This window comes from Zeus faber (assembly GCF_960531495.2).
Source record: "Zeus faber genome assembly, chromosome: 12".
Classification (NCBI taxonomy): domain Eukaryota; kingdom Metazoa; phylum Chordata; class Actinopteri; order Zeiformes; family Zeidae; genus Zeus; species Zeus faber.
This window is the reverse complement of record NC_137196.1, coordinates 31,014,594-31,032,803: the sequence shown is the minus strand read 5'-3', so window position 1 is coordinate 31,032,803 and position 18,210 is coordinate 31,014,594. Positions and strand designations below refer to the sequence as shown.

Here is an 18,210-nt window from a genome sequence, read left to right as displayed (position 1 = left end):
AATGTTATTAGACTAATGATCAACTATCTGTGCAACGTTATGGACAATGACTTTAATATGAATTCTAAACCATTTTAAAAGCGGAGTAATTCATGTTGCCGGTAGCACCAAATCCTTTTCCAACTATTTTTTGAGTTTGGTATTTTACTTGAACGCAGCATAATTTTGTTTTAAAGGCAACATCAACAATCACATCTTCTGAGTGACTACAGACTACATGGTGTGTGTGCGTGCATGGTGTGTTTGTCTTGATTGACAGCCTTCTGTGATGAAGCCACGCCCACCAGGCACTCCCGCTAGATTAAAACACTGTTTAAGCTCAACATGGTGTGTGTGTGTGTGTGTGTGTGTGTGTGTGTGTGTGTGTGTGTGTGTGTGTGTGTGTGTGTGTGTGTGTGTGTGTGTGTGTGTGTAATCCCAGAGGGGGAAGGGCAGCCTTCGCAGATGCCCTTTTTGGATTTATTGAGAAGAGCAGATAGGCAATGGGAGAATGGCAGCAGAGGCATGTGTTAACCCTGAAGAAGCTCAATCTCTGTCTCTCTCTGCACCTCACTCCTCCCATCTCTGCAGAGTTCTGACCTCTACAGAAGGCGAAGGTTGTTGCATCACAAGAGAGTCTGATCAGTGTCTTTCTCTCAACCTTTCAAGGTTCAAGAATTTATGTAAAAATAATAACAACAATGTTAAGGAAAATTGGAAAGCAAAATAAACAAAACTCTCATGTTTTTCAAGTTTATATTTTCAGAATCAAATCCGTTCAGTCCTCTGCATATATTGAGATACACAGATACAAATCTAGAACCAAACTACTGAGATCTAGAACCAAACTAGGGAGATCTAGAACCAAACTTCTGCGATCTAGAACCGAACTTCTGAGATCTAGAACCAAACTAGGGAGATCTTACTCTGTTTTAACAAGAGCGCTGGTTTTGCCATTTGTAGAACCACATTTCGAAACAAAGTAGAAACACAATGACACTGGTATCTGGTATTGATCCGATACCAGGATAAAATAAAGTATCAATACTAAGAAGCATATACTCAGATGTTCAGACATGTTTTTGTGAAACATATCTGCATGTTAGACGCCTGTAATGGAGAAAAATGTTGATATCTTGTACTGTTCAGGAAACCTAATGGATCACAACTCCATCAGTTCTGGAATCTCTATTGATATCAGCCTTGACCTCATTTGGTGCCACCAAGGTACAAAACCTTTTACAATGACTGTATCTCAAGCAAACCGTCCCAATCATCCATCCGCCCCAACGCCGGCTCACGGTGAAACCAACAAATGGAACCACCGTTCTGCAGCCGGCCGTCCATCTGTTACGCAAGAGAAAGGAGCAGGAAACAGCCCGCCACGATGCAGCAGATCTATGGAAAACTAACAGCTGCTAAAATTAGTCCAGCGATCGACGGCATTGATCCCCCAGCCCTACTTCTGCTGCTCTTTGCCTGGAAAGCTCTGGACATAAGGCCTAATTGCTCTGAAAGACTCACAAATCAGCTCTGCAACGCAGCACCAACAAGCAAGCACAGATTAAGAATTTCAATGGAAGCAGATTGACGAGCCGGGCAGCCGAGCAGTTTCCCAATTGGGGCTCTGATAAACCACGAGTGACCTCGACACGGACAGTAAACATTCTAAACCACAAAATGAACCGATTCAACAGCAACCTCATCCAACGGACGGCTGCAGATTTTATGCAAACACATTTACATAGGATGGTTCGTATTGATTCTCCATAAAGTCAAATGGTAAACTCTCCGCCGGCAACTCACGACCAACCAACCTGCCAACCAACACCACACACCACATTCAAATGGTATCTTTACCCAGAGTACCATTACCTTCCCTTCCCAAGCCAAACGATACAAGCAAACGGTGAGAAGGTGAATCAAGAGGTTGATCCCAAAGACTATGGAGCTGTTACCGCTAAAGCCACCCAGTCGTGTAGGGAAAAGGGTTCTCGCTCCTGGGCTGAGGGCAGTACCTTGCTGAAGGCGAAAGGAACCCAGGGGATTTCAGCTCGGACGGCTCCCTGGCTGCTGCTGACTTTGGCGCTGCTCTTGGTCGGGCTTTTCTTGACGCTGTCCCGCAGGTTGATGAAGCGGTTCCGAGCTCTGTAGGAGCCCGGCAGGGTGCAGGCGGTGAAGGTTGACAGACTGGAGTGGACTGGCTGCGTGCTGGACTGGAAGGCCTGCTGGGAGGACTGGGAGGCTTGCTGCTGCTGGTGTAGGTGGATGGCGTGCTGCCGCTGAAACGGGTGGAGGTGAACGAGGGACTCCTGCAGGTGCTGGCTGCTCAGTTTGCCCATAGTCTTTTCCGCACCATTGGTGGCCTTGTGGCCGAACTCGGGTCCGGGAAAGTGGGCGGTCATGTCCCTTCTCATGGAGAGGAGGAAGGAAAAGGAGAAACTCAAAGATGTCGTTCAGGCTGCTATCTTTTGGTTGGTGACAGATCCACCAACCAAAGCAATCCTGTTAGTGCACCATCAACACCCCTACGCCGCCCTCCAACTAGAATAGACTCCCTCTCTGACACGTCACCCCTACCCCTACAAGAGCGTTTTCTCTCTCTCTCTCTCTCTTATCTCCTCTCGTTCTCCTGCCAATTAATGGGCTCCAGTGAGCGTGGCACATTACAGCACAGAGCTGGGGGGGCCCGCCCCACCCCTCGCTGCATGAATAATCAATGTCGCCCCCGGATTCAGACACAGCCTCGGCAGCGCTCGAACGCGACCGGGATGGTCCCTCTGTAGAGCGACGGGGCTTTCACTGGGAAGGTGCAGCGGTTCTGGGGAGGAACCCCGTCATGCCTCCATGGCCGGTGGAGCTGTTTGCAAATGTCTTCGTGGAACAGCTCATTTTCAATGCCACATTGTAATGGTACTGTACGGTACCACAACCGTCGAGGAAGGAAGCAAGCGTGATGTCACGGAGCAAATTGTTATGAAAGGAATGGAGGAAATATTTCAGGACTAAAGAGCTAACCCAATGCAAAGAGCATTAGAGTTAAGTCCATGGTTAATAGATCGGTGCAACTTTTCAGACTTGTGTGGTAAGCCACTGATCATAAGACATTGTAATTACAGGGTCTCTTCTTTTACCCTTCAAGACGAAGGCAGCATTTTAACGTTTTTAACGAGAGCTCGTCGGTGACCCCCTTTACACCACAGGCCTCTCGGGTGATCGGAAAGCAACCAGATAGCGTCGGACAGGTTGTGATCCGATCCCCCAAACCACCTCCCATGGTGCTTGTGGAAGCTTCCTGACCTCAAGGAAACAAGTGGAAACGCAGCTGTGTTTGCAATCCAACTCTAACTCCTAGTGCAGCAACTCCTTTTCCTTTCACTTGGTAGCAGTGGAACGGACCACGGCAGAAATGAAAACAGCAACTTTTTAGTGCAGACAACAACGCAGCTTTACCAACAGATCACGACCAGTAAACTTGATTCCCAAAACGTAACCACTGGACGTCACATGGCGGCCATTTGGATTCTGCACGAGATGATGGAATCACATCCCAGTGTGGACTGAATGCAGATAATCACATCTAGATACCCGATCGTATGTGGATGAGAGAGGGATGATCGTGCTTAGTGGAAAGGGGGCCGCTCACAAGAGAACTGAAAGTGTGTCAAGGGAGCCGCTCTTCAACTGACCACACAGGCACGAGGAGCAGGTTCATTATTGTTTATCCATCAGTATGATTGATTGAGGCATCTACACTAACAACACCTGCAGCGTAAGCATTGGCACAGGGTGAGAGCATCAGCTGCTGGGATTCCCTGTGAAATCATATGTATGGATATAATACTTAACTATATATAAGTAGAAAGTATAAAGCTTACGTGCGGGAAATGATTTCAGCTCATATGAGTGTGTTACAAACTAGCACTGTCTCTCTCTCCTTATGCCACGTTCACATGGATTACGGGAGACGGGACGTCATGTTAGTGGACGAGAGCACGACGACAGAGAACACCGGCGACGGTACTTGCCGTAGAAGTTAAAATACTTAAAACTTTTTGCCGTCCTTTGGGACGGAATTACAGCCGGATGTTACGTAGCTACCTCACAGACACGGGGAAAGCAGGAGCAACCCGGAAGATTAAGCCGGGTGCAGATATGGACAATGAGAGGCTAATGATATTGGCGCAACAACACCAGGAATTATATGATCAGAGGTTGAAATCTTGCCATCGTACCTCTCCCCCTGCTCCTGGTTATGCCCCCCCCCGGTGCCGTCGACCGCGTTCCATCTGAACGCAGCACAACCATCAACGCTCGCTCACCAGAGTGGAGGCAGCTCCTTGTCAGTGGACATGATGCATCCAACACTCTGGCCAGCGTCTTTAGGTCACAAATGACATCATTTCACTGATAGAAAACTGATTAGAATGTAGCTCATGTGAAGAAACAAACACATTCACCTCCATGACTGGACTGGACCATATTGGAAAAAACTGACATTCCAATATATATATATATATATAAATTATTTTTATTTTATTTTTTTGGGGGGGGGGGGGGGGGGATTTTTTATAATACGATATGAAAAGAGTACAGGATGTTCACCAGATGACTTGACTATCTCTATTTAAAAATAATTATTCACTCCATAATGATTGGGGTGAATTTGTAGGGGAGTAGATATGCATAGAAATAAAATATAAAAATTATTATTACTCTTTCTTTTAAGGAATAATCAACAAAAACAATTACAAACCAAACCTGTTTTAGGTAAATAATGTAAAAATATGAGTAAAAAATATATATTCGAATTTTGTTGATCAAGCCAAATATTTGAGCATCTGCTGCGGTCAGCCATGGTCCAGGATGTCAACAGAAGTGTGTGCGCGCCCTGATACCGTTTCCACGGTTGTGTTGCAAATCAGTGGCAGAAGCTTTACAGAGATATTTGACACCACGGTGCTTCACGTCATCTGCAACTGGCTCTTGGGGAAACGACTCACTGGATGAATTTCTCCACCATTTGTCCGTCCGCCACCGCGCCGCGACAACCCACAGCACGGCGGGCGAGTCGGGAGCGGCCGAAATATGCAAAAGAAGGGAACCGATAAGCAGGACCAAAATGCACCAATCCGATCAAATCCACGGTTCTTGGACATTTGGAAAAAACCCTGAAACTGGAGTAAATGATGTTGTACTAGACGGACTTCTCTGGCAGATCAGTCGTGCAGCTTGAAGACCGCGCAAGTTCAGGAAGCAAAAGAATTTGTAGCACGAGGTATTTGAGTTGAGGTTCCTGGCTTGGTTTCGCACATCGCCATGACAATGCTGAAACCGTGTGTCCTGCAGCCCCGGTCTGGACATGAAGAAACATTTTACTTGAGTTTATTTCAGTTCATTACTTTTTAACTGAAACTCACTCGTCCCAGCCGGCATTCCAACCAGCTCACAAAACACACAAATATCACAACATACTCCAAAAGACGTGTTTCAGCGGACGGACGGTTCAGACACAGGAGAACTCCGCCTTTTTGTGTTCAGTTAATTATTAATGACCAAATGATGCATACAATAAAAAAGAATAACCTCCATAGTGGCGTTGGCATGACAACTACAGCTGTATGTGAAATAAGCATGGAGCAGCGTCAAGATCCTGCAATTTTTAAAACATACACACAACAAGGAAGGTTGTTAATAGTACACAGTATAAATAATAAAGCGGACACCTGGAACAGTACTACAGTACACACTGTGCTTCTACATCACCACCTGCAGGAAAGATGGAGAACTACATCACATTCCACCAAGCTCTGTCCCAGGAGTTATGACATCATCATTGGAATAAATTAGAGGCAGACCTGAAATGTGATGATTTCATTTTAATTTCTGATTTAAATATTGATGCTATACACCCTGACAACACACCACTACAACAACACAACACACCCTGACAACACACCACGACAACAACACAACAACAACACTAAACACCCTAACACACCACTACAACTACACAACAACACTACACACCCTGACAACACACCACTACAACAATACTACACACCCTGACAACACACCACGACAACAACAAAACAACAACACTAAACACCCTGACAACACACCACTACACACAACTACAACAGTACACACCCTGACAACACACCACGACAACAACAAAACAACACTACACACCCTGACAACACACGACTACAACAACACTACACACCCTGACAACACACCACGACAACACAACAACACTACACACCATGACAACACACCACGACAACAACACAACAACACTAAACACCCTGACAACACACCACTACAACTACACAACAACAACACTACACATCCTGACAACACACCACTACAACAACACAACAACATTACACACCCTGACAACACACCACTACAACAATACTACACACCCTGACAACACACCACGACAACAACAAAACAACAACACTAAACACCCTGACAACACACCGCCACTACAACACTACACACCCTGACAACACACGACTACAACAACACTACACACCCTGACAACACACCACTACAACAACACACCCTGACAACAACACTACACACCCTGACAACACACCACTACAACACCACTACACACCCTGACAACAAACCACTACAACAACAGTACACACCCTGACAACACACCACTACAACACCAGTACACACCCTGACAACACACGACTACAACAACACTACACACCCTGACAACACACCACTACAACAACACTACACACCACTACAACACTACACACCCCACAACAACACTAAACACCCAGACAATACACCACTACACACAACTACAACAGTACACACCCTGACAACACACCACGACAACAACAAAACAACACTACACACCCTGACAACACACGACTACAACAACACTACACACCCTGACAACACACCACGACAACAACACAACAACACTACACACCATGACAACACACCACGACAACAACACAACAACACTAAACACCCTGACAACACACCACTACAACTACACAACAACAACACTACACTTCCTGACAACACACCACTACAACAACACAACAACATTACACACCCTGACAACACACCACTACAACAATACTACACACCCTGACAACACACCACGACAACAACAAAACAACAACACTAAACACCCTGACAACACACCACCACTACAACACTACACACCCTGACAACACACGACTACAACAACACTACACACCCTGACAACACACCACTACAACAACACACCCTGACAACAACACTACACACCCTGACAACACACCACTACAACACCACTACACACCCTGACAACAAACCACTACAACAACAGTACACACCCTGACAACACACCACTACAACACCAGTACAAACCCTGACAACACACGACTACAACACTACACACCCTGACAACACACCACTACAACAACACTACACACCACTACAACAACACTACACACCCCACAACAACACTAAACACCCAGACAATACACCACTACAACACTACACACCCTAACAACACACCACACACACACACACACCACTACAACACCACTACACACACACACACCACTACAACAACACTACACACCACTACAACAACACTACAAACACCACAACAACACTAAACACCCCGACAACATACCATTACACACCCTGACAACACACCTCTACACACCTTGCCAACACACCTACACACCCTGACAACACACCTCTACACACCCTGACAACACAAAGCTACACACCCCGACAACACAACTCTACACACTCTGACAACACATCTCTGCACACCCTGAAAACACGACACTCTACACACCCTGACAACACACCTCCACACACCCTGACAACAGACCACTACACACCCCAACAAAACACCGCCACACACCCCGACAACACATCGCTAGACACCCCGACAACACACCACTACACACCCTGACAACACATCACTACAACAATATTAAACACCAAGACAACACACCTCACTTCACACCCTAACAACATATCTCACTACACACCCTGACAACACACCTCACTACACACCCTAACAACACATCTCACTACACACCCTGACAACACACCTCACTACACACCCTGACAACACACCACTACACACCCTGACAACACACCTCTACACACCCTGACAACACACCTCTACAGACCATGACAACACTAAACAGCCTAACTACACACCTCTTCACACTCTAACAACACATCTCTGCAAACTCTGAAAACACACAACACTCTACACACCCTGACAACACACCTCTACACACCCTGACAACACACCACACTCTACACACCCTGACAACACACCTCTACACACCCTGACAACACACCTCTACACACCCTGACAACACACCTCTACACACCCTGACAACACAAAGCTACACACCCTGACAACACAAAGCTACACACCCTGACAACACACCTCTACACACCCTGACAACACAAAGCTACACACCCTGACAACACACCTCTACACACCCTGACAACACACCTCTACACACCCTGACAAAACACCTCTACACACCCTGACAACACACCTCTACACACCCTGACAACACACCCTGACAACACACCACTACACACCCCAACAACACATCACTATAACAATATTAAACACTAAGACAACACACCTCACTACACACCCTAACAACACACCTCACTACACACCCTGACAACACACCTCACTACACACCCTGACAACACACCTCACTACACACCCTGACAACACACCTCTACAGACCATGACAACACACCTCTACAGACCATGACAACACTACACAGCATAACAACACACCTCTTCACACTCTAACAACACATCTCTACACACCCTGAAAACACACCACACTCTACACACCCTGAAAACACACCACACTCTACACACCCTGACAACACACCACACTCTATACAACTTGACAACACACCACACTCTACACACCCTGACAACACACCGCTACACACCCTGACAACACACCTTTACACACCCTGACAACACACCTCTACACACCCTGACAACACACCTCTACACACCCTGACAACACACCTCTACACATCCTGACAACACACCTCTAAACACCCATACAACACACCTCTACACACCCTGACAACACACCTCTAAACACCCTGACAACACACCTCTACACACCCTGACAACACATCTCTGCACACCCTGAAAACACACCACTCTGCACACCCTGAAAACACACCACACACCCTCACAACACACCACTACACACCCAAACAACACATCGGCACACACCCCGACAACACATTGCTAGACACCCCGACAACACACCACTACACACCCTGACAACACATCACCACAACAATATTAAACACCAAGACAACACACCTCACTACCCACCCTGACAACACATATCTGCACACCCTGAAAACACACCACACTCTACACACCCTGACAACACACCACACTCTACACACCCTGACAAAACACCTCTACACACCCTGACAACACACCCTGACAACACACCTCTACACGCCCTGACTACACACTTCTACACGCCCTGACAACACTACACAGCATAACAACACACCTCTACACACCCTGACAACACACCTCTACACACCCTGAAAACACACCACTCTACACACCCTGACAACACACCACACTCTACACACCCTGACAACACACCACACTCTACACACCCTAACAACACACCTCACTACACACCCTGACAACACACCTCACTACACACCCTGACAACACACCTCTACAGACCATGACAACACACCTCTACAGACCATGACAACACTACACAGCATAACAACACACCTCTTCACACTCTAACAACACATCTCTGCACACTCTGAAAACACACCACACTCTACACACCCTGAAAACACACCACACTCTACACACCCTGACAACACACCACACTCTATACACCTTGACAACACACCACACTCTACACACCCTGAAATCACACCACACTCTACACACCCTGACAACACACCACACTCTATACACCTTGACAACACACCACACTCTACACACCCTGACGACACACCGCTACACACCCTGACAACACACCTTTACACACCCTGACAACACACCGCTACACACCCTGACAACACACCTCTACACACCCTGACAACACACCTCTAAACACCCTGACAACACACCTCTACACACCCTGACAACACACCTCTCAACACCCTGACAACACAAAGCTACACACCCTTACAACACACCTCTACACACCCTGACAACACATCTCTGCACACCCTGAAAACACACCACTCTGCACACCCTGAAAACACACCACACACCCTCACAACACACCACTACCCACCCTGACAACACATCTCTGCACACTCTGAATACACACCACCCTACACACCCTGAAAACACACCACACTCTACACACCCTGACAACACACCACACTCTACACACCCTGACAAAACACCTCTACACACCCTGACAACACACCACTACACACCCTGACAACACACCTCTACACGCCCTGACTACACACTTCTACACGCCCTGACAACACTACACAGCATAACAACACACCTCTACACACCCTGACAACACACCTCTACACACCCTGAAAACACACCACTCTACACACCCTGACAACACACCACACTCTACACACCCTGACAACACACCACACTCTACACACCCTGACAACACACCACACTCTACACACCCTGACAACACACCACACTCTACACACCCTGACAACACAAAGCTACACACCCTGACAACACACCTCTACACACCCTGACAACACACCTCTACACATCCTGACAACACTACACAGCATAACAACACACCTCCACACACTAACAACACATTTGTGCACCCTGACAACACACCACACTCTACACACTCTGACAACACACCGCTACACACCCCGACAACACACCGCTACACACCCTGACAACACATCACTACAACAATATTAAACACCAAGACAACACACCTCACTACACACTCTAACAACACACCTCACTACACACCCTGACAACATACCCCTACACACCCTGACAACACACTTCTACACACCCTGACAACACACCTCTACACACCCTGACAAAACACCTCTACACACCCTGACAACACACCTCTACACACCCTGACAACACTACACAGTATAACAACACACCTCTACACACACTGACAACACACCTCACTACACACCCTGACAACACACCTCTACACACCCTGACAACACACCCCAACAACACATTACTACACACCCTGACAACACATCACTACAACAATATTAAACACCAAGACAACACACCTCACTACACACTCTAACAACACACCTCACTACACACCCTGACAACATACGTCTACACACCCTGACAACACACTTCTACACACCCTGACAACACACCTCTACACACCCTGACAAAACACCTCTACACACCCTGACAACACACCTCTACACACCCTGACAACACATCTCTGCACACCCTGAAAACACACCACTCTGCACACCCTGAAAACACACCACACACCCTCACAACACACCACTACACACCCAAACAACACATCGGCACACACCCCGACAACACATTGCTAGACACCCCGACAACACACCACTACACACCCTGACAACACATCACTACAACAATATTAAACACCAAGACAACACACCTCACTACCCACCCTGACAACACATATCTGCACACCCTGAAAACACACCACACTCTACACACCCTGACAACACACCACACTCTACACACCCTGACAAAACACCTCTACACACCCTGACAACACACCTCTACACGCCCTGACTACACACTTCTACACGCCCTGACAACACTACACAGCATAACAACACACCTCTACACACCCTGACAACACACCTCTACACACCCTGAAAACACACCACTCTACACACCCTGACAACACACCACACTCTACACACCCTGACAACACACCACACTCTACACACCCTAACAACACACCTCACTACACACCCTGACAACACACCTCACTACACACCCTGACAACACACCTCTACAGACCATGACAACACACCTCTACAGACCATGACAACACTACACAGCATAACAACACACCTCTTCACACTCTAACAACACATCTCTGCACACTCTGAAAACACACCACACTCTACACACCCTGAAAACACACCACACTCTACACACCCTGACAACACACCACACTCTATACACCTTGACAACACACCACACTCTACACACCCTGAAAACACACCACACTCTACACACCCTGACAACACACCACACTCTATACACCTTGACAACACACCACACTCTACACACCCTGACGACACACCGCTACACACCCTGACAACACACCTTTACACACCCTGACAACACACCGCTACACACCCTGACAACACACCTCTACACACCCTGACAACACACCTCTAAACACCCTGACAACACACCTCTACACACCCTGACAACACACCTCTAAACACCCTGACAACACAAAGCTACACACCCTTACAACACACCTCTACACACCCTGACAACACACCTCTAAACACCCTGACAACACACCTCTACACACCCTGACAACACATCTCTGCACACCCTGAAAACACACCACTCTGCACACCCTGAAAACACACCACACACCCTCACAACACACCACTACCCACCCTGACAACACATCTCTGCACACTCTGAAAACACACCACCCTACACACCCTGAAAACACACCACACTCTACACACCCTGACAACACACCACACTCTACACACCCTGACAAAACACCTCTACACACCCTGACAACACACCACTACACACCCTGACAACACACCTCTACACGCCCTGACTACACACTTCTACACGCCCTGACAACACTACACAGCATAACAACACACCTCTACACACCCTGACAACACACCTCTACACACCCTGAAAACACACCACTCTACACACCCTGACAACACACCACACTCTACACACCCTGACAACACACCACACTCTACACACCCTGACAACACACCACACTCTACACACCCTGACAACACAAAGCTACACACCCTGACAACACACCTCTACACACCCTGACAACACACCTCTACACATCCTGACAACACTACACAGCATAACAACACACCTCCACACACTAACAACACATCTGTGCACCCTGACAACACACCACACTCTACACACTCTGACAACACACCGCTACACACCCCGACAACACACCGCTACACACCCTGACAACACATCACTACAACAATATTAAACACCAAGACAACACACCTCACTACACACTCTAACAACACACCTCACTACACACCCTGACAACATACCCCTACACACCCTGACAACACACTTCTACACACCCTGACAACACACCTCTACACACCCTGACAAAACACCTCTACACACCCTGACAACACACCTCTACACACCCTGACAACACTACACAGTATAACAACACACCTCTACACACACTGACAACACACCTCACTACACACCCTGACAACACACCTCTACACACCCTGACAACACACCCCAACAACACATTACTACACACCCTGACAACACATCACTACAACAATATTAAACACCAAGACAACACACCTCACTACACACTCTAACAACACACCTCACTACACACCCTGACAACATACGTCTACACACCCTGACAACACACTTCTACACACCCTGACAACACACCTCTACACACCCTGACAAAACACCTCTACACACCCTGACAACACACCTCTACACACCCTGACAACACTACACAGTATAACAACACACCTCTACACACACTGACAACACACCTCACTACACACCCTGACAACACACCTCTACACACCCTGACAACACACCCCAACAACACACCACTACACACCCCGACAACACACCACTACACACCCCGACAACACACCCTGAGAACACACCACTACACCCCCCGACAACACACCGCTACACACCCCGACAACACATTACTACACACCCTGACAACACATCACTACAACAATATTAAACACCAAGACAACACACCTCACTACACACGCTGACAACACACCTCTACACACCCTGACAACACACCTCACTACACACCCTGACAACACACCTCTACACACCCTGACAACACACCTCTACAGACCATGACAACACACCTCTACAGACCATGACAACACACCGCTACACACCCTGAGAACACACCACTACACCCCCCGACAACACACCGCTACACACCCCGACAACACACTACTACACACCCTGACAACACATCACTACACACCTTGACAACACACCTCTACAGACCATGACAACACTACACAGCATAACAACACACCTCTACACACTCCAACAACACACCGCTACACACCCTGACAACACACCACACTCTACATACCCTGACAACACACCGCTACAACAATATTAAACACCAAGACAACACACCTCACTACACACCCTACTACACACCCTGACAACATACCTCATTACACACCCTGACAACACACCTCTACACACCCTGACAACACCACACAGCATAACAAGACACATCTACACACTCCCACAACACATCTCTGCACACCCTGACAACACACCGCTACATACCCTGACAACACACCTCTACACACCAGGACAACACTACACAGCATAACAACACACCTCTACACACCCTGACAACACACCTCTACAGACCATGACAACACACCTCTACACACCCTGACAACACTACACAGCATAACAACACACCTCTACACACCCTGACAACACACCTCTACAGACCCTGACACCACTACACAGCATAACAAGACACCTCTACACACTCCCACAACACATCTCTGCACACCCTGACATCACACCGCTACATACCCTGACAACACACCTCTACACACCAGGACAACACTACACAGCATAACAACACACCTCTACACACCCTGACAACACACCTCTACACATCCTGACAACACACCACACTCTACACACCCTGACAACACATCACTACAACAATATTAAACACCAAGACAACACACCTCACTCCACACCCTGACAACACACCTCTACATACCCTGACAACACACTTCTACAACCCTAAAACCTCACCTCTACACACCCTGACAAACACTACTACACAGTACAACAACACATCCTAACACAGACACTGGCAACACACCCTCACAAACAATACACTGTAACAATACAACATTCCGCACCCTAACAACACACCCCACCACAACAGTCATCAGTTCCCCCTCCCAACGGATGCGGTGCTGAGGCTGCGTCTCCATGCCAACACCATGCACCGTCTGCCACGACATGCATGATGCAGCTCCACAGCCAGGAGTGACTAGGCAGCTGCACCATGCATCGTGACACACACACACACACACACACACACACACACACACACACACACACACACACACACACACACACACACACACACACACACACACACACACACACACACACACACACACTTCCCAGCAAAGTAGAGCAGCCGCCCCCCCCCCAAGCCGGGGGTCTGGGGGGGGGGGCTTGCGGCTGCAGCTGCTCACCTACCAGGAGCCGGCGGTGAAGCTTCTTGGTGCGTCGCAATGTGCCCATAATGCGACGCCCCATCTTTTTAGCGTACCACACTGAGCTTAGCATCTTACTGCTACCACTGCTGGGAGGAGAGCTACTAAGAGAGGGAGAACAGAGAAGAGGGAGGGAGGGAGAACTACTGAAAGAGAGGGAGGGAGGATAGAGAGACGGAGGAAACCCTCACCCTAACCCTGCAGACCAGACAATTCACTGCATTACCCACAATGCATTTCATGCTCTGTGAATCCTTCACGCCACAGGAATACAGCGGCAACCAGATATACACTAGAGCAGAGAGAGAGAGAGAGAGAGAGAGGGGTGAGGAAGGAGAGATGTCTCCTCATCCTCCATGGAGTGAGAATTGGGGATGACGATGTCAGAGCGTTGACGTCAGCACTGATGAAGACTGTATAGATCCACATCACCTAGAACCTACACCACTGCATAGATCCATGTAGAACTGTGTTTATTATTATTATTAATATAATTGTTTTGTCCTACCAAAATGCAAGAATCGCAAACAATTGGTTGGTAGGGAACAAACCACTTTGCATTCCACCAAACTAAATCCTTTGGACAGAGTTCAGTGACTCTTGTGAGAATTCCATTCCCAGCTCAGACGGGTCCTGCCTCGCTCAGCGTGCGAACCACTGAACCAAACAGAATCAAACCTTCCACCACTGCTGAGAGCCGTCCCTTTCAGAGTTTAACTTGAGCTTGTTCTAATGAACACAGAGCCGGTACAGCTTTGCAATTTTGATCTTGCAACACAAGAGCTCATTTCTGGTGAAAGCCTTTGGAAGAATGCCATGTGATGGCTTTGGGAAATTATGTACTTTTAATATCTTTTTGGATATTTTATCAAATGAGCCCCAGTGAAAGCACCGACACAGGAAGTGATGCAGCGTTACAAGCATCTGGGAGAGCGTTACTACGGCAACAGACACTGAGGCTCAACACAATTTACCCACATAAACACAGATTAAATACATTGGTAAATATGAACGAGGACACTATTCTCCGATATAAGAGCCTGAACGCCAGATGGAATCAAACCAGCAGCTCCAGACGCATCATGGCTGGGTTCCCACTTCCACCTCTCCATCGCCCCCACCCGGGCTGGCTGTCCAAGTACCACGTTAAGTGACGGACGCATCAATATGGATCATCTAACGATATGTTGCAGATAACTGCTATGATATGTACACACAGGAAACATTTGAGGACTAATGGTCAATGATGTGGATTTCTGAGCATCGTCTACGAAGTTCAGAAAACTGCCTGACTTTACTCTCACGCTCCGTTTATCTAACTGCCCTGTTACCACCAGGCAGCGGGAGGTGTTTACCTGGAGCGGCAGCTGGAAGTCGGGGTAGGGGTTTGGGTTGGAGGAGCATGAGGCCAGCGGGCTGTCGGGAGAGGGGGAGGAGGGGGAGAGGGGGGAGGAGAGGTCCAGCTGTCCGTCAAAGATGGACTCCAGAGATGCTACCTGGGGGGGGGGGGGGGGGTACCAGGTTAAAGCAGGAGGCAGCGGGTTAGCAAGGAGCAAGGCCTGCACCACCTTCACCGCTCTGTGTTTGATTCTATTGAAGAAATGTAATCTTGCAAAATTATCACAAAGCACCAAAAAGTGAAAGGAGAAACAGAAAAGAATACGACATCATCTGAAGGTGACCGACAGAGAGACGGAGACAGACGACTGACTGAGGAGAAGTCAAGCAGCACATGTTACAGCATGAAACAAGCCAGCTGACAGGCCGGGGTCCTGGAGAGCGTCTCAGCCGGTGATTGGACAAACAAAAACAAACAACCGTCTGGAATTCTTATTCCAAACACGTTTAATCTGGCAAAATAGTGAAGGTTTATGCCTTAAGCCGGCTTCACACCGAATCTCACACTCGGCTCATCACCCCTGGTGGCTGCAGGATGAACTGCGCCTGCGTTTCACATCCCGTAATATGTCGGAGAAAATTCCAGAGCTTGTCGAAATTTCAGCGCCGGGCTCATAGCCGGGGGGGGGGGGGGGGGTGTCACAGCTTTATGGTGAGTAACACGAATCTCCAGGACTGAGTGGACTGCCGCTCGGTTCTCCTAATTCGTCGAATTCGGTGTAAAGCAGGCTCTGGTCCAGGCTCCACAACCAGCAGTGAGCGTGGGCTCAGTAATGAACTGCAAATGAAAGCAGCGGCTATACAACAGAACATCTGGAAGGAAAACAGCAGGAGGGAACCAGCCGACGTGGCTGTCGCTCCCTTCAGCTCCATGGCAACGGAGCACGTTTAGAGCAACTCAGAACGCAGCCACTAGGGGGCGGCGGGGCCCGGGCTCTCCAGAAATCCTACAGCAGATCAGCACCACACACCGGATGAGAAGCTACGGATGAACAGAGAACATGTGGAGGTCTGAAAGATGGAGGGATTAAACACACAGGCTGATAGACGACTGGAAACGGCCTCGAGAGAAACCACGTCGGCTTGAGACTCATTACACAGTGACATTTCACTTTGCTGGGTTTTGGACTTGCATCCAATACTAATATTTTTCAGAGACAACAAGGGACAAAGGATCCTTACAGAATGGATTATGTCACATTTAACAGATCTTACTACTGAGCTCCAATCCATGTTTCTATCTGTCTGTCTGTCTGTCTGTCAGTCTGTCCGTCTGTCCGTCTGTCTGTC

General features: G+C 48.0%; 1 protein-coding gene across 4 annotated transcripts in view; it reads right to left on the bottom strand.

Annotated features, from left to right (window-relative positions):
- The window catches only part of dlg1b (discs large MAGUK scaffold protein 1b), a 91,030-nt gene that overhangs the window by 25,882 nt on the left and 46,938 nt on the right, over positions 1 to 18,210 (bottom strand). For 2 of the 4 annotated variants that reach the window (XM_080010819.1, XM_080010820.1), the window contains exon 5: positions 16,878 to 17,018. The exons of the other annotated variants lie outside the window; for them this stretch is intronic. In XM_080010819.1, the coding sequence (XP_079866945.1) occupies positions 16,878 to 17,018 (141 nt within the window). The remainder of the gene's footprint in view (positions 1 to 16,877; positions 17,019 to 18,210) is intronic. 4 annotated transcript variants of the gene reach the window in all.